Here is a 16,879-nt window from a genome sequence, read left to right on the forward strand (position 1 = left end):
TCCTTAAGTCTTTACAATAGTACAATAGACCCAGAGTTGCAATTTGTGCTGCAAACAATTTAATGCACAAATGTTCCAGTTTGAAATAATAAACCGTAATCTCTGAATCAGAGTGCTCTCTGGATTTGTTGAGGCGTTTTCTCAAAGCTAGCATGCAACTCTGCATGTTGATTCAGAAAACCGACTGTAAGGTTAAAAATGTGACACTTGAGCTTCGAAGGAAGAGACCGCCTCATGAATAAGATAAAAGCAGTCGGGTTGTGGGGTCTCTTTCTATAAACGACTGGGAAAATATTCCCTGCACATGCAGGGTAAACATTTATCATGACAATAAACAGGGAGCCAATTCTTCTCTGTGTGTTTTTCTCGGGAGGGAGAGGCAGCTGCAACAGGGTAAATTGCCAGTCCTATTTATTGATGAGGTCAAAGCGAGATCCGTTCTGTTGATTTAGCTCTTCAAACGCAAAGTGCGCCTGCGGAGCTGCTGGTGGATGACACCACCACTTAGACAAATTTCCTGTCTCACAGTTCAAGTGGAGACAAAATGAATAATTGAGCAAAAGAATAATAAGAATGTAATATACCAATGGAGTTGACAGGGTTAAGTTTGAGCTCCTACAGTCTTCTGCGCTGGCATTTAGGCTCAGTTTAATTTCCTTTAGCTTTTTTTCCGCCTGTGTGTATTTTTCTCATTTTCACTTCAGCTGAAATGTCATATTAACATATTTTAAAATGATAGCCACGCAAATTGTGCAAATTTGTCACTAACCCACAAGCTAAACTGCCTCTGAAATTATTACCAGTAGTTAATTTGCACAAACTGAATAAGCAAAGGTAGATATTTTTTTTTATTTTCACATTAATAAAAATCTATACGCAATACGATGTAATGACAGGTTCATACAAGTTTAATAAAATATGATGATACTGAAGTTCTTTTTCTCATTATTATTTTGGATGGACCATATTTATTTAGTTATTTATTTATTCACTGTTATACTACTAGAATTAAAATTCAGTGGTAATAAAGCAGATATTTGAGGTAGATGATTTCATGTTTTCCTCAGACACCCTTTATGGATTTATATCGTGGTGAGCTAAATCACACTGTTCACTAGTTCAGTCTTTTTCCAATGTAGGTACAATGCATTCTCACACCAAAAGTAAAAAACCTGCTTTAGGTCCGGTGAAGAAATTTTAGGGGTTTTTGGAGACTTTGTTTAGCATTTTGTGATCTGCGCTCAGGATGATGTTGGACTGCAACATCTAGAGATGTTGACTCTTCTGAATGTTTTCTACTTGTATCTCCAAATTCTTCAAACTTACCTCAACTTCCAGTTGGTTTTTCTAACAGGACAATGTCCATAAAAACTGCTTTTGGAATAGATAAAGGCAACTTTTGGACATGTTTAAAATGAACAGGCAGTGCTTAGGAGAAACATGAACCAGGGTCTATCACAGGAAATCAGCTATTGTAAATCACAATTTCTGTCAAAAGGGGTAAGATAGTGTAAATATACTTTGGGAGCCAGTATGTATAATTTTGACTCTTTGTGGTTTAGAGGACATCCAGGTCAAATTCATTCATCGTCGACAAGAGAAAAGGTATAGAACAGATTTCCTGCTTGTTATTGCTGGTATAACAATAAAATGCTTTTTATTCTTCAGTAATATTTACTTACAGACACAACTGGGAAATAAAAGTGGCAACAAAATGTGTAATTTTATTTATTTGTCAGAGTTTCTATCCCGAAAAGTTTAATGCATTATCTCTATCGCTACTGTGTGCTTTGAGTACTTAATAAAGCTCCTTAACATTCCTAACATTATCTTTTAGTGAAATTTGATTCACAGCTTGTTTTTGGCCATTTTCTAAAATTGATTCCTCTGTCTCCTGTAGACTAATCCAGCAGTTTTCGCTTTCCTTTTTTTTTTTTTTTTTGTCTGGTCTAAAGGGATAAGAAAGGAGACTTTTTTTTTATTAGCGTCTCCCCCTGGAGCTGCTAATGGCCATCAGTTCTCTCAGTAGTGGCTTTTAAAAGATAATTTCACTGTGGAAGCAGTAATATGCTAAAACCACAGGTAAAGGAAAACATCAGAGGCTGATAGGACGATAAAAATTTTAATCAATTTTGGCCCTCTTGTTCAAAATGTGAAATAGGCTTTTTTTTCTTATTTCAAGAAGATGAGTTTGACCTGTAATTATGAGATTTCACATTGATTTCTGTGAAAAGAATTAGCAATGGTCACCAAAATTGATGTGATTGGCCCTTACATTACACTATTCAGTGTCTTTGTGACACTGAACAAAGATGCTCTTTTTTTTAAGAGATTATTGCCAGGTAACAGAGGAGCAATCCCTACAGTAAACATTGCAGATATTTTTGTTCTCACAAGTAAAACCTCTATTACACCCCACCCCCTGCATCCTAACCCCAAATGTATTTGTGTTAAAAACTTGAAGGCTGTTGTAAAAGTGAGAAAAAAGACATGAAAACCACTGGAGACCCCTGGCTGAAGAATGATGAGAACAGGATATGAGTCTTTTTGCTGGCAGGAAGAACGTTTGTATTCTTGCTCCTACCCCACATCTTTAAAATTGATGTGAAGTGGAAACAAACAAAGCAGATATGTTTAACAGTAAACACACACACAATAATCTGTTTACTTTGCTGTTAGAATTAAATAAAAAGAAACTTTTTTGCAGAAACAAGCAGCAGGAAGAATGGCTCTGCATTTTGTTGAGGCGGGACAGCCGCAGGCACCCATTAGCTGTAATCATGGCTGCGTGGCGGCAAATAATTGAAACAGAATCCGTGATCCTTTCAGCAGCTGCACAATGCAGGGACAAACCATTAATCAAAACATAAAGAGAAAGCCTGGTTAATATCTGTTCATTTCACTGCAGAGGAAGGAACTTATTAACTCCATCGCATTTTAAACAAAACTTGTAGGTATCCAAAGATCATTCACTCTTTGGGTTTAACACTTTCCATCAATCTCTAAAGTAAGACATCGTATTTGAGTGTGTGTGGCCGCAGCTTTGCAGTTCTGACCTTGGAGCCATCATTTGTAAAATGTCTTGTGTTACTTTTAGAGGATTTTTCTTTGTTGTTGTTGTATTGAAAAGGCACTAATAAAAGGCAACTGGAATCAAGAAATCAGCTGCATGACCTGCTACACGTCTTCTTCGACTCATGGTGAATTAATAACATTTTGGAGGCTTTGAGACACACGCATGCTTTTAAGATGCATTGATTGTTTATATTGTTGATCTAAAATATGTTCAAATTATAACAAAAGTATTCACACGCCTTTAAAGTTTCGACGTCCTCTTTTGAAAAAAAAAAAAAAACAACAAAACTTTTATGTATTTTACGATAGACCAACACAAACCCTTTTTCTTTGGCAAACAAATGCATGAATGCATAAATTTGATTTGAAAAAGAAAATCTGAAAAACGTGCTCTGCATTGGTATTTTATTCCCCCCTCAGTCATTACTCAATATTTATTATTCAAGAACAGCTGCCAGTCGCTTAGCTTATGATTGTAACTTTTGGACGTTTTGCATTCTTTTTGCAAATTAGTTGGACAGAAAACATCCACGAACATCAAGTAATTAACTGACACAAATTCACTCAGTTCAAGTCTGGACCTTGACTGGGACTTACTAAAACTGGAATATGTTTTAATCTAAACATATTCCAGTTGAGCAGTTAAGCCCAGTATCAGAATGGAGTTCAATGCAAATCACGGACACTCTTGATATTTCTATCTTTAAAAAAAAAAAAGTCTTTGATTGTTTAACTTTCACTTCACATGTATGTGCTTATTTGTACTGACCTATGACAAAAAACATATTAGACAAAAACTAATAAATTGTAGATGAATAAATATTTTTGCAATGTATTGCTTTTTTTTTTTTTTAAATCAAACTAAAATCCTAACAACGTCCTGACATCTTTGAACCATCCCAGTTCCTTTACCTGTAAAACAAACTCCACAGACCAGCATAAATAAGGGATGACAAGAAGCTGAGTCACCAGATCTCACATGGCTACGTTACTCGCTGTAAAATTAAGACAGAGACGAAGCAAGGAGCTTACTTTTTGCATAGGAAGTGCCCGTCTCTGTTCCGGTGTCTGTAGCTCACTGCATCACAGGATGATATCCAGCGCGTTCCTATATCGGCACAGCAGCAGTCTTCCCAAAGGACGGCTGAGAGATTGACTTCAGTGCATGACTGCGCCTCCCTCATTCAGGCATCCTTTTCACACTTGCCTCACACATTGTCCAGGCTAAGTGGAATCTTGGCACGTTATAAAGGATGCAATTTTAATGCTAAACAAACCGCTTTGTCTTTTGAAATTACTATTTTGTCCAGGCTCCTTTGTGTAGGCACAGACCTGTGCCTTGTGTCAGAGTGTCCTGAGTGATGCATCACAGCACGTGTTTTTCTAATATATATTTACCATCTGTGCTTCAGATTGTTATTACATTTCCTCGTGCTGTGGGTCCGGACAGGAAGGAGAAGCAACAGAAACCTGACTGGATTCAGTGAAATGGGATTTGAGTTCACGCTGTAATAATACAGGACATATTCAATAAGACTCAATAACTGAGGTGCCACAGTCATCATGTTTTCATGAAAGGAATGGCCTGTGTGTGACAGAATCCTTTAATTCGTTCCTCTGCTTCTGATGAACTTTGCTTGCTACAGAACGACGTATCTTTCTTGAATTTAGTAGCAGCAAAACTGCTCTGAATGAGCTTTTAACATCAAGTGTTAGTTTTAAAATTGAATTTAAACTTTGCAGATTATGCAGGCGATTCAGCTTAGAATAACCGCTGTTTATCTGTTTTCCTTTTATGGGGTGCTACGTTGACTATAATAGTCTCCAAATGTCTTCTGTACATTACAAAAAAAAAAAAAGATGAATGTTGTCTTTTTCCAAACTGTGAAATGTGGAAAGTCAATTTTCCCTGAAAGATCTTGGAAGGTCGAGAGAAATGAACAAATTCTGTAATGTCTTTTTAAAGGCCTTGTTTCACAATGCCTACTTTCTCCGTCTTATCTAATGATTGTGCTCATAAATCCCTTTCTCACTGCCCTGGTGTTTACCTGTGTTTTTGCACAGGCGACCTGGTATCCAGAGCCATGCACCACCTTCAGCCGCTGTACATGAAGAATCACAGCAACGGGACGCCGCTTCACCACAAGAGCTGCATGATTCACTGGGCACCTGAAGCCATCTACACACTGTGCTACTTTATGCACTGCCCTCACATGGAGTGGGAGAACCCCAACGTTGAGCCGTCAAAGGTTACCTTACAAATAGAGAGGTGAGACACAAACCTGATTAAATGCAGGTATTCTTTTCAAAACTGAAAGAAAGGTTACAGAGCAAAATAAAGAAAAAAAAGAAGAAAAGAGATTGAGTCTTTCAGTATTTGTGTAACTGCCTCGAACCAAAATGGAGTTTGAAACCTTTCCACATTATTGCATTGCAACCACAAACTTAAATTTATTTTATTAGCAAAGTATGTGATAGACCTACACGTTGTAGCACATACTTTTAATCAAAAAAACAACACAACTCCAAATTGTTTAAACATGATCCATTTTGAAACAGTGGGAAAGTCTTATTAAAACTTGCGAACAGTCAGATTGTCTCTTTTTGAAGTGATAATATGATTGCAAAGCATACCTAACCATGCAGTATCCGTGTCTGCTTATACAGTTTTACTTACTGAAAATCCTTCTAAATTTTCAGAATTAAAGTTATTTCCACATTTTTCAGTTTTGTAACAAATCTGGCGGATTTTAGAAATTTAAAACACATTTTTAGACCACAGTACAAAAAAAAGAAAAATTATTTTTTTTTTCATTTATTTCATTTTGTTCACTGAAGAGAACTGAAGTTGCACCGTGGCTTTTTATGAGGTTAGGGATGGAATTTAATACAGAGCAGTCCTATTAGAAAAACTGTTAGAGGATGGAAAAAAGATTGATAAGGGACAGAGTGTTACCTTCTTGCAAGTCTCCAATCCTAAAAGATATTGATAGAACTGATCAAACTTAGATTAAAGCATATTTGTATGCTTTTATCCAGGCCCAAATTCTATTGGAGAACCTGCGGCAAGAATTTATCTGGTATGGCTGAACTTGTGCTGTTTTCAAAGAAGAACAGACTAAAGCTACACGCAAAAACATGGTTCTGAAGACAGGGTAGCAAAATAAAAACGTATATTTTTTTAAATATTTAATTAGAAAAAAGAAAAACATATGATTTTTTTTTTATAATTCATGTTATGTACTACTTTGTGTTGGTCTACCACATTCAATCCCAATAAAATACATTTCAATTTGAAAACAGAAAGAATAGTTTTTCAAAGCAGTGGATTTTGGATTTTGGCAAATGTAAGCCTCAATACTCCAAATGAATCACCTTCATTTGATGTAATTCATTGCAACAAATGAATTGTATTTACGGTACTACTTATGTGTTTGTATTGCACACGCTGCAATTAAAACCATTGTTGCTCCAAAGGTTTTCTGATAAGGCTGGTAAAATGCAGATACTTCTGCTTTGGTTTCCATTGCTTTAAAATGAACCAGTGTTAGATTCTTAGGAACTATTGTCCCAAGGCAATTATCTAAAAGGGAGAAATAAACAAACCCAAAATATGTGATGTCGTTAAACTCAGACCATAAATAATATAGCATTGATTAGTTTTCAGGCTTTAAAAGATGGCTAAAAAAACCTGGTTTGTAGGCACAAGGATTCAAATATAAGTTGTCAAAGATGGTTTTGTTTTAATGAAAATCCTTAAAAGCAGCATCACAGAACAAGCCAAAAAAAAAAGCAGAAGTGTCTGGTATTGATTATTCCTTCCTTCATCTTGCCATCCTCTTAGGAGAAGTCAAAGATATTGCCTTTTTACAGTCCTCTGAATCAACAATAAAGAAACACTTTATGAAACCTGTGACGAAGGCTTGAAATTCCCTGCAGATGTCCAAAAATTAGTCTCTTGTCTGTCCTTTTTGCCCCATATTACAGGCGCAGCTCCTTCAGAGCTGGAGAGATCATTCTGCTGCAATTGTACGCCTCTGCAGACGTGTCTCTTTATTGCGTTTCTGGTCCTCTGAGCTTAACTCTTAAATGGCACACCGAGGGCTTTGATCAGGAACTAGGCTATATAAAAGTACACTGTCAATGTGCTGGACAGAAAAGAGAGCATTCTGGATTAGTAGTGGGCTTGTCGGAGTAACTGAACCTTTGGGAGTCGTTTTTTGTTCAAATGACATCAGGATTAGGTCAGGATTTCATTAGTGTTAATTCACACCTCATTCCTCATGTGAGAAATGGACAAAGTAGTTCTTATACATCTGAGTTTGAACACAAGAAACAATGTTTTTGCTGATTCCTTTTTGTTCCCTTTACACACATAGTTTCCTGAAACCACTGATGGTTTCCTTCAGTTAAAATCAGAGCTGACAGCTGAGAGCCTGAATACTTCTCCTCTGGGGCTTGAATTCAGACTTTTTCACCTGCAATGGAGCGGTTTATCAGCCAATGCGAGTCCCAGGTGTCCGGCACTATGTGTGGATTGACTCGGTTTACTGCCTTTCCAAATATTGAATTCAACCCTTTTGTTTCTGTTGTACTGAAGCATGGTGTTAGAGAATAAAATAAGTTTCCACAAGACATTTCTTGTTCTTATAGCTTAGAAAGCAAGACCTCAGATTATTTAGTCCATTGGTTTTGCTCATCTTTATGTCGATTGTCCTCTTTCTTAATCAAAGTTGAGCCACAAGGTGAATCAGTTTTGCGAGGAAAACCCAGATGTTCCTCTCCCCAACCAGCACATTCTGAGAGATCCCACAGTGTTCCATGACAGAAAGGGACACAAATGCATATGTAAAGTCCCACCTGCGTATCCTGGTCTTCCCAGGAGTTTCTGTCAAGTTGGACATGCCTAGAAAGCCTCCACAAGTAGACACCCAGGAGGCATCCTGATTAGATGCCTGTGGCAACTCAAGAGGCTCCTATTGATGCAGAGAAGCAGTAGTTCTACTCCAAGCTGCCCTCCGATGCCCCCTGGCTCTTTCTCTACCATGGCAGTCCTCCCCAGTACCGCAGACGAAGCACCAGCCTGTCTCTCCATCTCTCATCATCATTTGTGAACAAAACAGAGAGATACTTCAACTCCTCCACCGTACATAAACATAAACTTTACTTTGTACATCCCCTGCCTTTTGATGAGGCTGCTTTAAGAAAGTCTGTGAAACCAGTAAGGTCACATGGCTGTAGGTCAAACTCCTTTTGAAGTTTGTAAATGAAAGGAGTTCGCTGCTCTTAGCTTATCTTGCTCTTGATTAGCTCAGAGATGAGGAGCTCATTTTACTGACAGCTTAACCCTGAGTGTGAATTAATGCCTGAGTTCAGTCATTAATTCACTCACAGTGAAGTACTACACCAGTCAATAAATCCCAGAGACATAGAGCCAAGTTTCCCCATTTAGTCAAGAAGATCTATAAGAAAGAAAAACAACTACTGAGATGACCACTGATGTGATGAGATGCATAATCTTAAATGTATAAACCATGCAAAGAAAATAACAGAATTGGTGTTTTAAGATGTTACATTGAATAAATTGTGTTTTTTTCATAGATACACATACAATAGATAACGATTAGCCTGGTTAAAAAAAAAAAAAAAAAATGGCCTCTTGTTCTATGCTTTGCTTTGTACAGACGGTCTGGAGCCTGGGCTATTGAGAAACACTTGATGGAGGTGGGAACTCTGTTGAGGTTTTAAATTTTACCCGATTGCTAACATTTGGCCGTGGTGTATGTAGTGCGCCAGCTCAATGAAGCTTGTCGGAAATTGCGTGATCTGTGAACAACCCGGCGGGAAGTAAGGCCATGACATCTTTGCCAGCAATGAGGTGTCTTATGCATTCCTCTTGTTCCAACTTTAATTGCTCAACATTTGGAAGTGTTACCGACATGGACTGATTGGCTTCGTCCACCTCTTTCACTGCCATGGCCAAACTGCAGCTACAGGCAGGCTTCAACACTAAAACAGCACAGGAATATGTATGCGTTTCCATCTCTTCAGTTAATCATCACAAGAGCTCTTCAGAATAAGGCAGGAAGCCAAGATAGTAATTTTCTTCACTTTTACAGTTGATGCATCATGCCTATCAGAAGAACAAACCCTGAGGAGCAAAAGTTGGACATTTTCATTATGACTGGAATTTAAGAACTGCTTTTTTATGTATTTATAAAAGCCACTGTATGCATTGTTAAGACAAACTTTACACCTTCACTTGCTGCCTTTACAGTACGAGTCTGAGACAACAAATTGAGAAGCATTCACCTGTGACCTTATTCAACATTCGCATATTTTGGCTGTTTATTTAAAACAAAAAGGTCGAGATGATTTGGAATAAATCTGAGGGTTATTTGGGTTTTGGGGCCACAGAGTCTTCGCCTTATCCAGCCCAGACTGTAGTTTTCTTCTGTACTGCAGTCTGGCTTTAAATGTCTGCCACACTCTCTCAAGCTTTTCAGCGAAAGCCCTTTTGTCTGGATGAACTGCGTGATGGATTTCTCCCGCTCCTGTGCGAGGGCCACTGTATATTTAAGAAAATATCACTGCACCTTCAGTTTACCTTCAGCAGGCACTGGGATCCCATAAATAATGTATGTTAACATGCAGCAACTCCATGCATCATGTTTGCAAAGAGCCCCATAAAAGTGATAAGGAAAGAAATGATAATGTCTGATGGATGGCTTCCCATGAATGTTATTGTTTCAAGATGTATTTCAGTGCCATAGAGAGACGGTCTGTCTATGGCACTCTTGTGCTTAAATATTTCTGGATTTAGTACATATATGATCCACCACACATGTTTCTTTTACATGGTGACATCTGAGTTATATTTGCTCATATGCAGCTTATCTTCAGTTCCTGCAAAGAGTTCATCCTCTTCTCAAACATCCGCTGCACCAGGCAAAATATCTCATGCAAAAATTCTGTGTGAGGCAGATTTTCCTAGTCAGAGCTGAGGTACAAATAGTTCTCAGTCTGACTGAAGTTCAGTAATTCTGTGATGTTCAGAATATGTGCTTCTATCTCCCCCTACAGGCCATTCATGGTGCTGCCGCCTCTCATGGAGTGGGTGCGAGTGGCCGTGGTCCACACTGAGCACAGGCGGAGCTTCTCTGTGGACAGCGACGATGTTCGGCAGGCTGCCAGGCTGCTTCTGCCCGGAGTGGACTGTGAGCCACGCCAGCTCCGGTAGGGCAGAGAAAAGCGTCCCTGCCTTCAGGCTTCAGAGTGTGTTGCAAATAACCCGCAATCTAACCACTTCTTATACAATTGAAATTTCCCCGTTTTCTTTTTGAAGGTAAAAGAAAAAGAAAAAAGAAAAAAAAATGTCACTGGGTGTTTTGGGGCAAAATGTCACATTTAAGGAGACAGTAGTCATACCCCTAAGCTTGCACTAATAATCTCTGTGGGTGTGCTTTGCCCTTCAGAACGGATGATTGCTTCTGTGCCTCAAGGAAACTAGATGCTGCCTCTACTGAGGCAAAGTTCCTACAGGACTTGGGCTTCCGTATGCTCAGCTGTGGACGCACAGACCTGGTAAAGCAGGCCGTCAACCTGCTTGGGCCAGATGGAATCAACAGCATGAATGAGCAGGTTAGGGACACAGTCAACATATTTAATAATGCATAGCCTAGTGTATCTGCACCCAAATGCACACGCACACACACACGCCAACACACGCGCACCCACCCCCGCACACACACAGCCTGTGGAAGGACATGTTTTGTTGGCTTTGTAAACTGCGGCTGCCTCACCCTGTGAGAAAAAAAGCAGCAGCACGTATTAAATCTTCTTCTGGCTTGTTTTTCCTGCAGCTCTCCTGCCAAGCCACTCTGCATTATATCATGACTACTGACCTGCTGGGCAGTAAATCATCTGGGGAATACTGCAAGTGAAACCCCAGAGTTTCCATGAGAAAACTTAACACACTGTCAAGGGCTTAAACTTTTCAAAACAAGAATCTTGAACTCCAGGTTCTCTGGGACTGCACTTCCACTGTAGATGGCCCTGAGGAAATATTAATGCATCTGGTATTGAGTGGATGCAAGTAAAAAATCAATTAAAAAAAAAATCATGGAGCCTTAAGGAGGATGAAGGAGGATTTAAGCTTAGGACAGACAACAGTTTGACGATGTGCTTTTTTTTTTTTTTTTTTAGAAGCACATGTGGTAAGGTTTCCCAGATAAATATACAAGGAGAATTTAATATTTGTAGGACTCATGTCTCATGTTGTCTTCTTGTGTGTCTTTGCTTGTGTAGGGGATGACCCCACTGATGTATGCTTGCGTTCGTGGAGACGAGGCCATGGTACAGATGCTGCTGGACGCAGGAGCTGATATTAACAGTGAGGTAAGTGCTTGAAAACAAACAAACAAAAAATACCCCAAATGATTCAAGTTTTTTTTTTTTTTTTTTAAAAGACTCACCTACAAATTAGAGATGTCTCAATTAGAATGTTTTTGTTCCGATCCAAGCCATGTATAATTTGGGACTGCTAATAAAGTCTTTGTGATACTTATGATTGAAAACCCACTGGATTCAAAGTGCAGTAAAATAACACTAAATGTCATCAGTGTTACATTGTCTACATTGGTATTGTGATTGTGTCTTACTAACTCACTCAGCAATGACGCTCCAGACTCTGGAGTATTGATGTTTCTCGACAGCAACAGATACAGCTGCCTCTCAGTAAATTTCAATATCATCAAAAATATGAATTGTGTTCAGTTAATTAATTTTATTGATTATAATATTGAGTGGGGGCAGGAAGGGAACCATCGTTTGACTTATTCAAGGACAGACAATATATATATATATATATATATATATATATATATATATATATATATATATATATATATATATATATATATATATATAAAACTTCTTTGGCTGGCTCACAAAGCTTGTGCTTCATAAAATTTAATGCCTGGTGTTTCAGCTGCTCTCTGCTCATCTCTCTCCCACAGTGACACACAGTGCAGAGCAGGAGATATCACACCAACAAGCAGAGTGTCTTCAGCTGATAAAGTGAACACTTTGTAAAGGATGACAGAAATAAATTACTAGGAAAGCTCAGATTTATCCAATAAGCAAAATAATATGGATGGCCTTCAAGCATTGTCAGTCATGCACAGCAAAATAGTCAAGGATGTTTAAATACTGCCCATGCAGATCATTCACCTGTGCTATTGGACCAATATAAAAATCACAAACAGAGACTCTGATACTGATGACTTAGAAAGGCTTTGACTGGAACCCTGACATGATTTTCAAGTGTGAAATCCTTAGCTTAATGTGTCACATTTTTTATTGATTTAAATCAATGCCTTCTGGCATCAGGCTCAGACTTCCTTGTGTAAAAAGTAACAGGTACAAGCACTCCTCTGTTCCTTTAGCAATATCTCTTTTTAATGCAGGACCAGGTAGGGGGACTTGCACCTGATTTAGTGTAGCAACTGTCAGTCAATAATGAAATACAGTGCTGTATTTTTTCCTTTATGTATTGATTTGTATTTCATGTCCTTTTGGTATTTTTTGTTCCTCATTTTTAAATCTTTTATACTTTGTCTTTTAGTTTTTATACTTGCTGCAACATCCATTGCCCAATTTGGGATATGAATAAATCTGAAATCTGAACATTTAAATCAATAAATTTAAATGAAAATGTCAAGAAAAGTCCTGTGAGGAATTGCATTCATGTCATAGCTGAAAAAGAATGATGTAATTTATACTAATACCACTACAACTACTATTACTACTACTACTATTAATAATAATAATAATAATAATAATAATAATAATAATAATAATAATAATAATAATAATAATAATAATAATAATAATAATAATAATAATAATAATAATAATAATAACAATGTGGTGTTAAATTAGGAGAAAACTAAACATGCTGTCCTTCATCTCCTCGTGTTCTTTCCTATTTGTCGTGTCTCATGAATCACAACTTCACTCAAACGGTCAATGAAACCCGTTGTGAGCATTAAGAGTGGGGACTGAGACTGTGAGGCTGACTGTGGAGTCATATTTTGTCTCTCTGTCAGGGTAGCAAAGAATAATCTGCATTTGTAAAAGAAATGTATATTTGTCAGAGTGATCAGAGATTCTAGGAAACATCGTTTGACTTGTTCATCCATTTAAACCCTCACGATTTTGATCTTGGCAGCATTTTTACGTTCCATTTGCCAGACTTGCTTTGCAGCCAGTTGCATTTAATACAACTTATAAATTTCATCCATTTATATTTTAATACTAACAGCAGATCAAAGCTAGCATAATTTACTAGCAGTTTATTCACATAGACTGGAATTTACTGTGAATTTCTAATAGACTTAAGTCTATCTAAAAAGGACCCCTACTAATGATTAGGCATCGGTGACACTGGGAAGACTAATAGCCAACCTGAATAGCACCATATTGATGCTTACATCCCCAATTGCTTGGAAAGGTAGAAATAAGTACAAGCTAATAAACATAGTCATAAAGCTGGTAATTAAAGACTGAAAATGTATTAAACTTCATGCTGTGGCTGTCCTTTGAAGCTGACTGCCCCAGTTTGCTGTCCCACATGCCTCATAGGTTTTTGTGTTCTTGCCATCAGTTCCAATAGACACTTCTGGGCAAACAGTGATGTGGGTAATACAGTAACATCAAAACAATGAAGCATTTTCACTGACTTGTGTAACTTGGCCGACCACACAGCAGTAACTGCTCACTTAATGAAATCTTATATGCATCAGTCTTCTGAGGATGTGTAAAAGTTAATGATTGTTATGTCTGAGCATGATGTAGCTACAGCTTGAGAGTTGATTTATTGAACTTGTACAGTGTAATCGTGTGGATAATTGCTTTGTGAACAGAGGAAAGAGTGAATTGCTATCAGGAATAATGTAATTTAGAGGTAGACAGTTGGTATTGTGTACTTACAGATTGTCAGATGTCCCATTAATGTGCAGAATAGTTGCTGTGTCACTAGTTTTGCCAAGGGTTAGTGATGCAGAGTTTGGAAAAACCTCCAGTTAGAAATTCAGGGAGGCTTTTTCTTCCCAAAACAATGGAACATATTTGCATCGTAATAATTTTCTCTTTTTTTTAAAAAAAAACTCTTCAAAAAAAGAAGATATATATATGTGTGTGTGTGTGAGAGTGAAAACAAAAAATAATTGTCACTGTAATAAATACATTTAGCATTCTCTTAACAAAATCTGACACTATTGATTGTCTCCACTAAAGAGCCACATTCTTCGTGATAACAACCAGTTGCACCGTTGTTTATTTATTTTGTATGGACTCTACCTCACATAGATATTAAAAGATGGAAAAACAAAATTTTCTCAGAAATATTACATAATGTTGTCAGCCTCTTATTCAGCAAATAATTTTGATAAGAATCCTACAGCACGACATTTCTCTTATTGTTTTGTTTGCAACAGCAGCAAGACATATTTAAAATGAAACACCCGCACCCCTTTTTTATATTATTGGTGTTAAAGAAAATGTAGACTTTTCCAGCTAATACAACATGTATTATATTAGATCAATATATTATTATGTGTGTATATTTTCTTACTTAAACTGAAATGAGATACAAAATTCGACCGCCATCATATAAAAGTTCAACTACATAAAGTGTTGTAGTCTAAAACTTCTTGTTACAGTTTTTTACAGTGCCAAAACATTGTGCCACAAAACTATAATTTGGTGGAATGTTTTATTGCCTTAGCTGTGTTTTTCAGGATTTTAAAGTGTGAAATTGTCCTAGTATATAAACTTAGTTCATGACATTTTACCCATGTTCATCAGGAGTGCAGATAATGGTGGAAATCGCTGAAATTTCCATGCTTTCCTTTGGTCAAAAATTTTAAAAGAGATGAATTTAGAGACCTATCACCTAAACGAATAGCAGATCAGAGTGAAACCATTTGAGCAAGGTCTAACATCACAAATCAATCGATTGTGTTCATTAGAAAGTGAACATGAAGGGCACGATGTCCTCTACAGCCTCGGGGTTTCTGCTTAATTGCTCATGTTTCTCCTGTAAAGCTTCCTGTATCCCCTCTGTCCTCCCTGCCGCTGCTTGTCTTGTGTCCTGTTGTCCATGAAGTAGTTTTAATGGCTCCGTATCTCTCTCCTCCATGCCTTCCCATCCCCATTCAACCCCTAACCCCTTCTGCCTGTCCATCCAACCCTCCTTGTGTCCCTTCCCCAGGTGCCAAACACAGTGCACAAGCACCCCTCAGTCTTTCCCGAAACACGGCAGGCGACGCCTCTCACTTTCGCTGTGTTACATGGACATGTGCCTGTGGTGCAGGTAGTGACACATTCATCTGCGACTCTTCCATCGTGGACCGTTTGTTGTGCTTCAGCATCTGATTGGTCATCACTGTCGTTTCTACCATCAAATCCTCCCAAAATGTTCAATATTCAAATATTCAAGTACTGTCTGTGTAATTTAAAACCGAAAGCCTTTTCAAATTTAAAAAAGGACATTTACAGAGTCACTCGAATCCAGAACTTCCTGCTGCAAGTTCTAACTTTTACACAAATGGTTTCAGGCTGTATTTAGGAAATGGAAAGTGGAAACTCAGCAGCCTAATTAGTATTGAACTCGTTTAACTAATTTACTTTGCCCCTAAGTAGACTGTCAGTTGGATTGAGGCATCATTAAATTGAAATGGAAATTATTCCAGGCGTGTCTAGTTTGGTGTTAGAGTGCATAAAATAAAGAAAACAATGAAATTTAAAGGGTTATTTCTTAGTAAAGTCCTGAAGTGTACAATTAAATAGAAAGAAAATTAAGGTTCAGGTCTAGAAGATTATTTAAATGCCTTACATTTTCCTTAGAAACTAAAATTTTCAGAGTTATAGTTCCCAGATGTAAATAGATATTTATTTGTAAATGTCAATTTCTTCCAACCGATGTTAAAAAATGCCCGCCTGTGTTTCAGGAGCTGAAACCCCCCCCCGTCTTTTTACATTGTAATACATTTTCAAGGCTTAGTTCATAAGAACACATACAGTTTAAGAGTGATTGGTCTTCACTCATTCTGCAGCAACTCAGGAAGTTTAAAAAAGCAGAAGAGTCTGATAATCACAGTATAAATAAACTGTTCTTTAAAAGCCTCTGAGTGAATAAGAAAGACCATGGTAACTCTAGAGGAGCTGCAGAAACCCATAGCTCAGGTGGGAAAATAATTTTACAAGATATCTCTGTGTTGTGTATTCCACAAAACTGGACTTTTTTTGAAATGGGACAGTAATAAGATATGTTGGGATTTCTGGGAAGATGGATGGAGCTACCAACAGGTAAACTATAGGAGGTAACCTGTTAGAAACGGCTAAATACTTGAGACTGGCATTCAACCAAACGGTGACCCTAAACATACAGTAAGAGCTAGAATGGGATTGTTTTCAGCACAAGATTTTTGTTTGTTTCGCTATCATTTCCCTGTGTGTGCGTGTCCGCCTGCAGCTACTGCTGGATGCCAAAGCTAACGTGGAGGGCTCCCTGCAGGACGGGATGGAGAACTACACAGAGACCCCGCTGCAGCTGGCAGCCGCTGCAGGTACAAGCACACAGGCTCCTTCTCAAACCCATTTCCAGATGCACGGTCTCCTGCTGATAACAGCAGGAGACCGACTATATGCAGCCCAACACAACACCTGACTGTCAGTGTGGTCACTAGCAGAGCTCCCTTGTTAGAGGATAATGTGATCTAGAGGAAGGAAGGAAAATAAT

The 16,879-nt window shown here is 38.0% G+C and overlaps 1 protein-coding gene across 4 annotated transcripts in view; it reads left to right on the forward strand.

The window, feature by feature from the left end:
• Positions 1-16,879, forward strand: part of btbd11b (BTB (POZ) domain containing 11b) — an 80,123-nt gene that overhangs the window by 57,930 nt on the left and 5,314 nt on the right. For 3 of the 4 annotated variants that reach the window (XM_044125179.1, XM_044125182.1, XM_044125183.1), the window contains 6 exons: positions 5,140-5,344; positions 10,159-10,311; positions 10,551-10,716; positions 11,383-11,472; positions 15,350-15,451; positions 16,613-16,706. In XM_044125179.1, coding sequence (XP_043981114.1) covers positions 5,140-5,344; positions 10,159-10,311; positions 10,551-10,716; positions 11,383-11,472; positions 15,350-15,451; positions 16,613-16,706 — 810 coding nt within the window. The remainder of the gene's footprint in view (positions 1-5,139; positions 5,345-10,158; positions 10,312-10,550; positions 10,717-11,382; positions 11,473-15,349; positions 15,452-16,612; positions 16,707-16,879) is intronic. The other variant, XM_044125180.1, reaches the window with a different exon arrangement.

The sequence above is a fragment of the Gambusia affinis genome, linkage group LG08 (assembly GCF_019740435.1).
Source record: "Gambusia affinis linkage group LG08, SWU_Gaff_1.0, whole genome shotgun sequence".
NCBI classification, from domain to species: Eukaryota; Metazoa; Chordata; class Actinopteri; order Cyprinodontiformes; family Poeciliidae; genus Gambusia; species Gambusia affinis.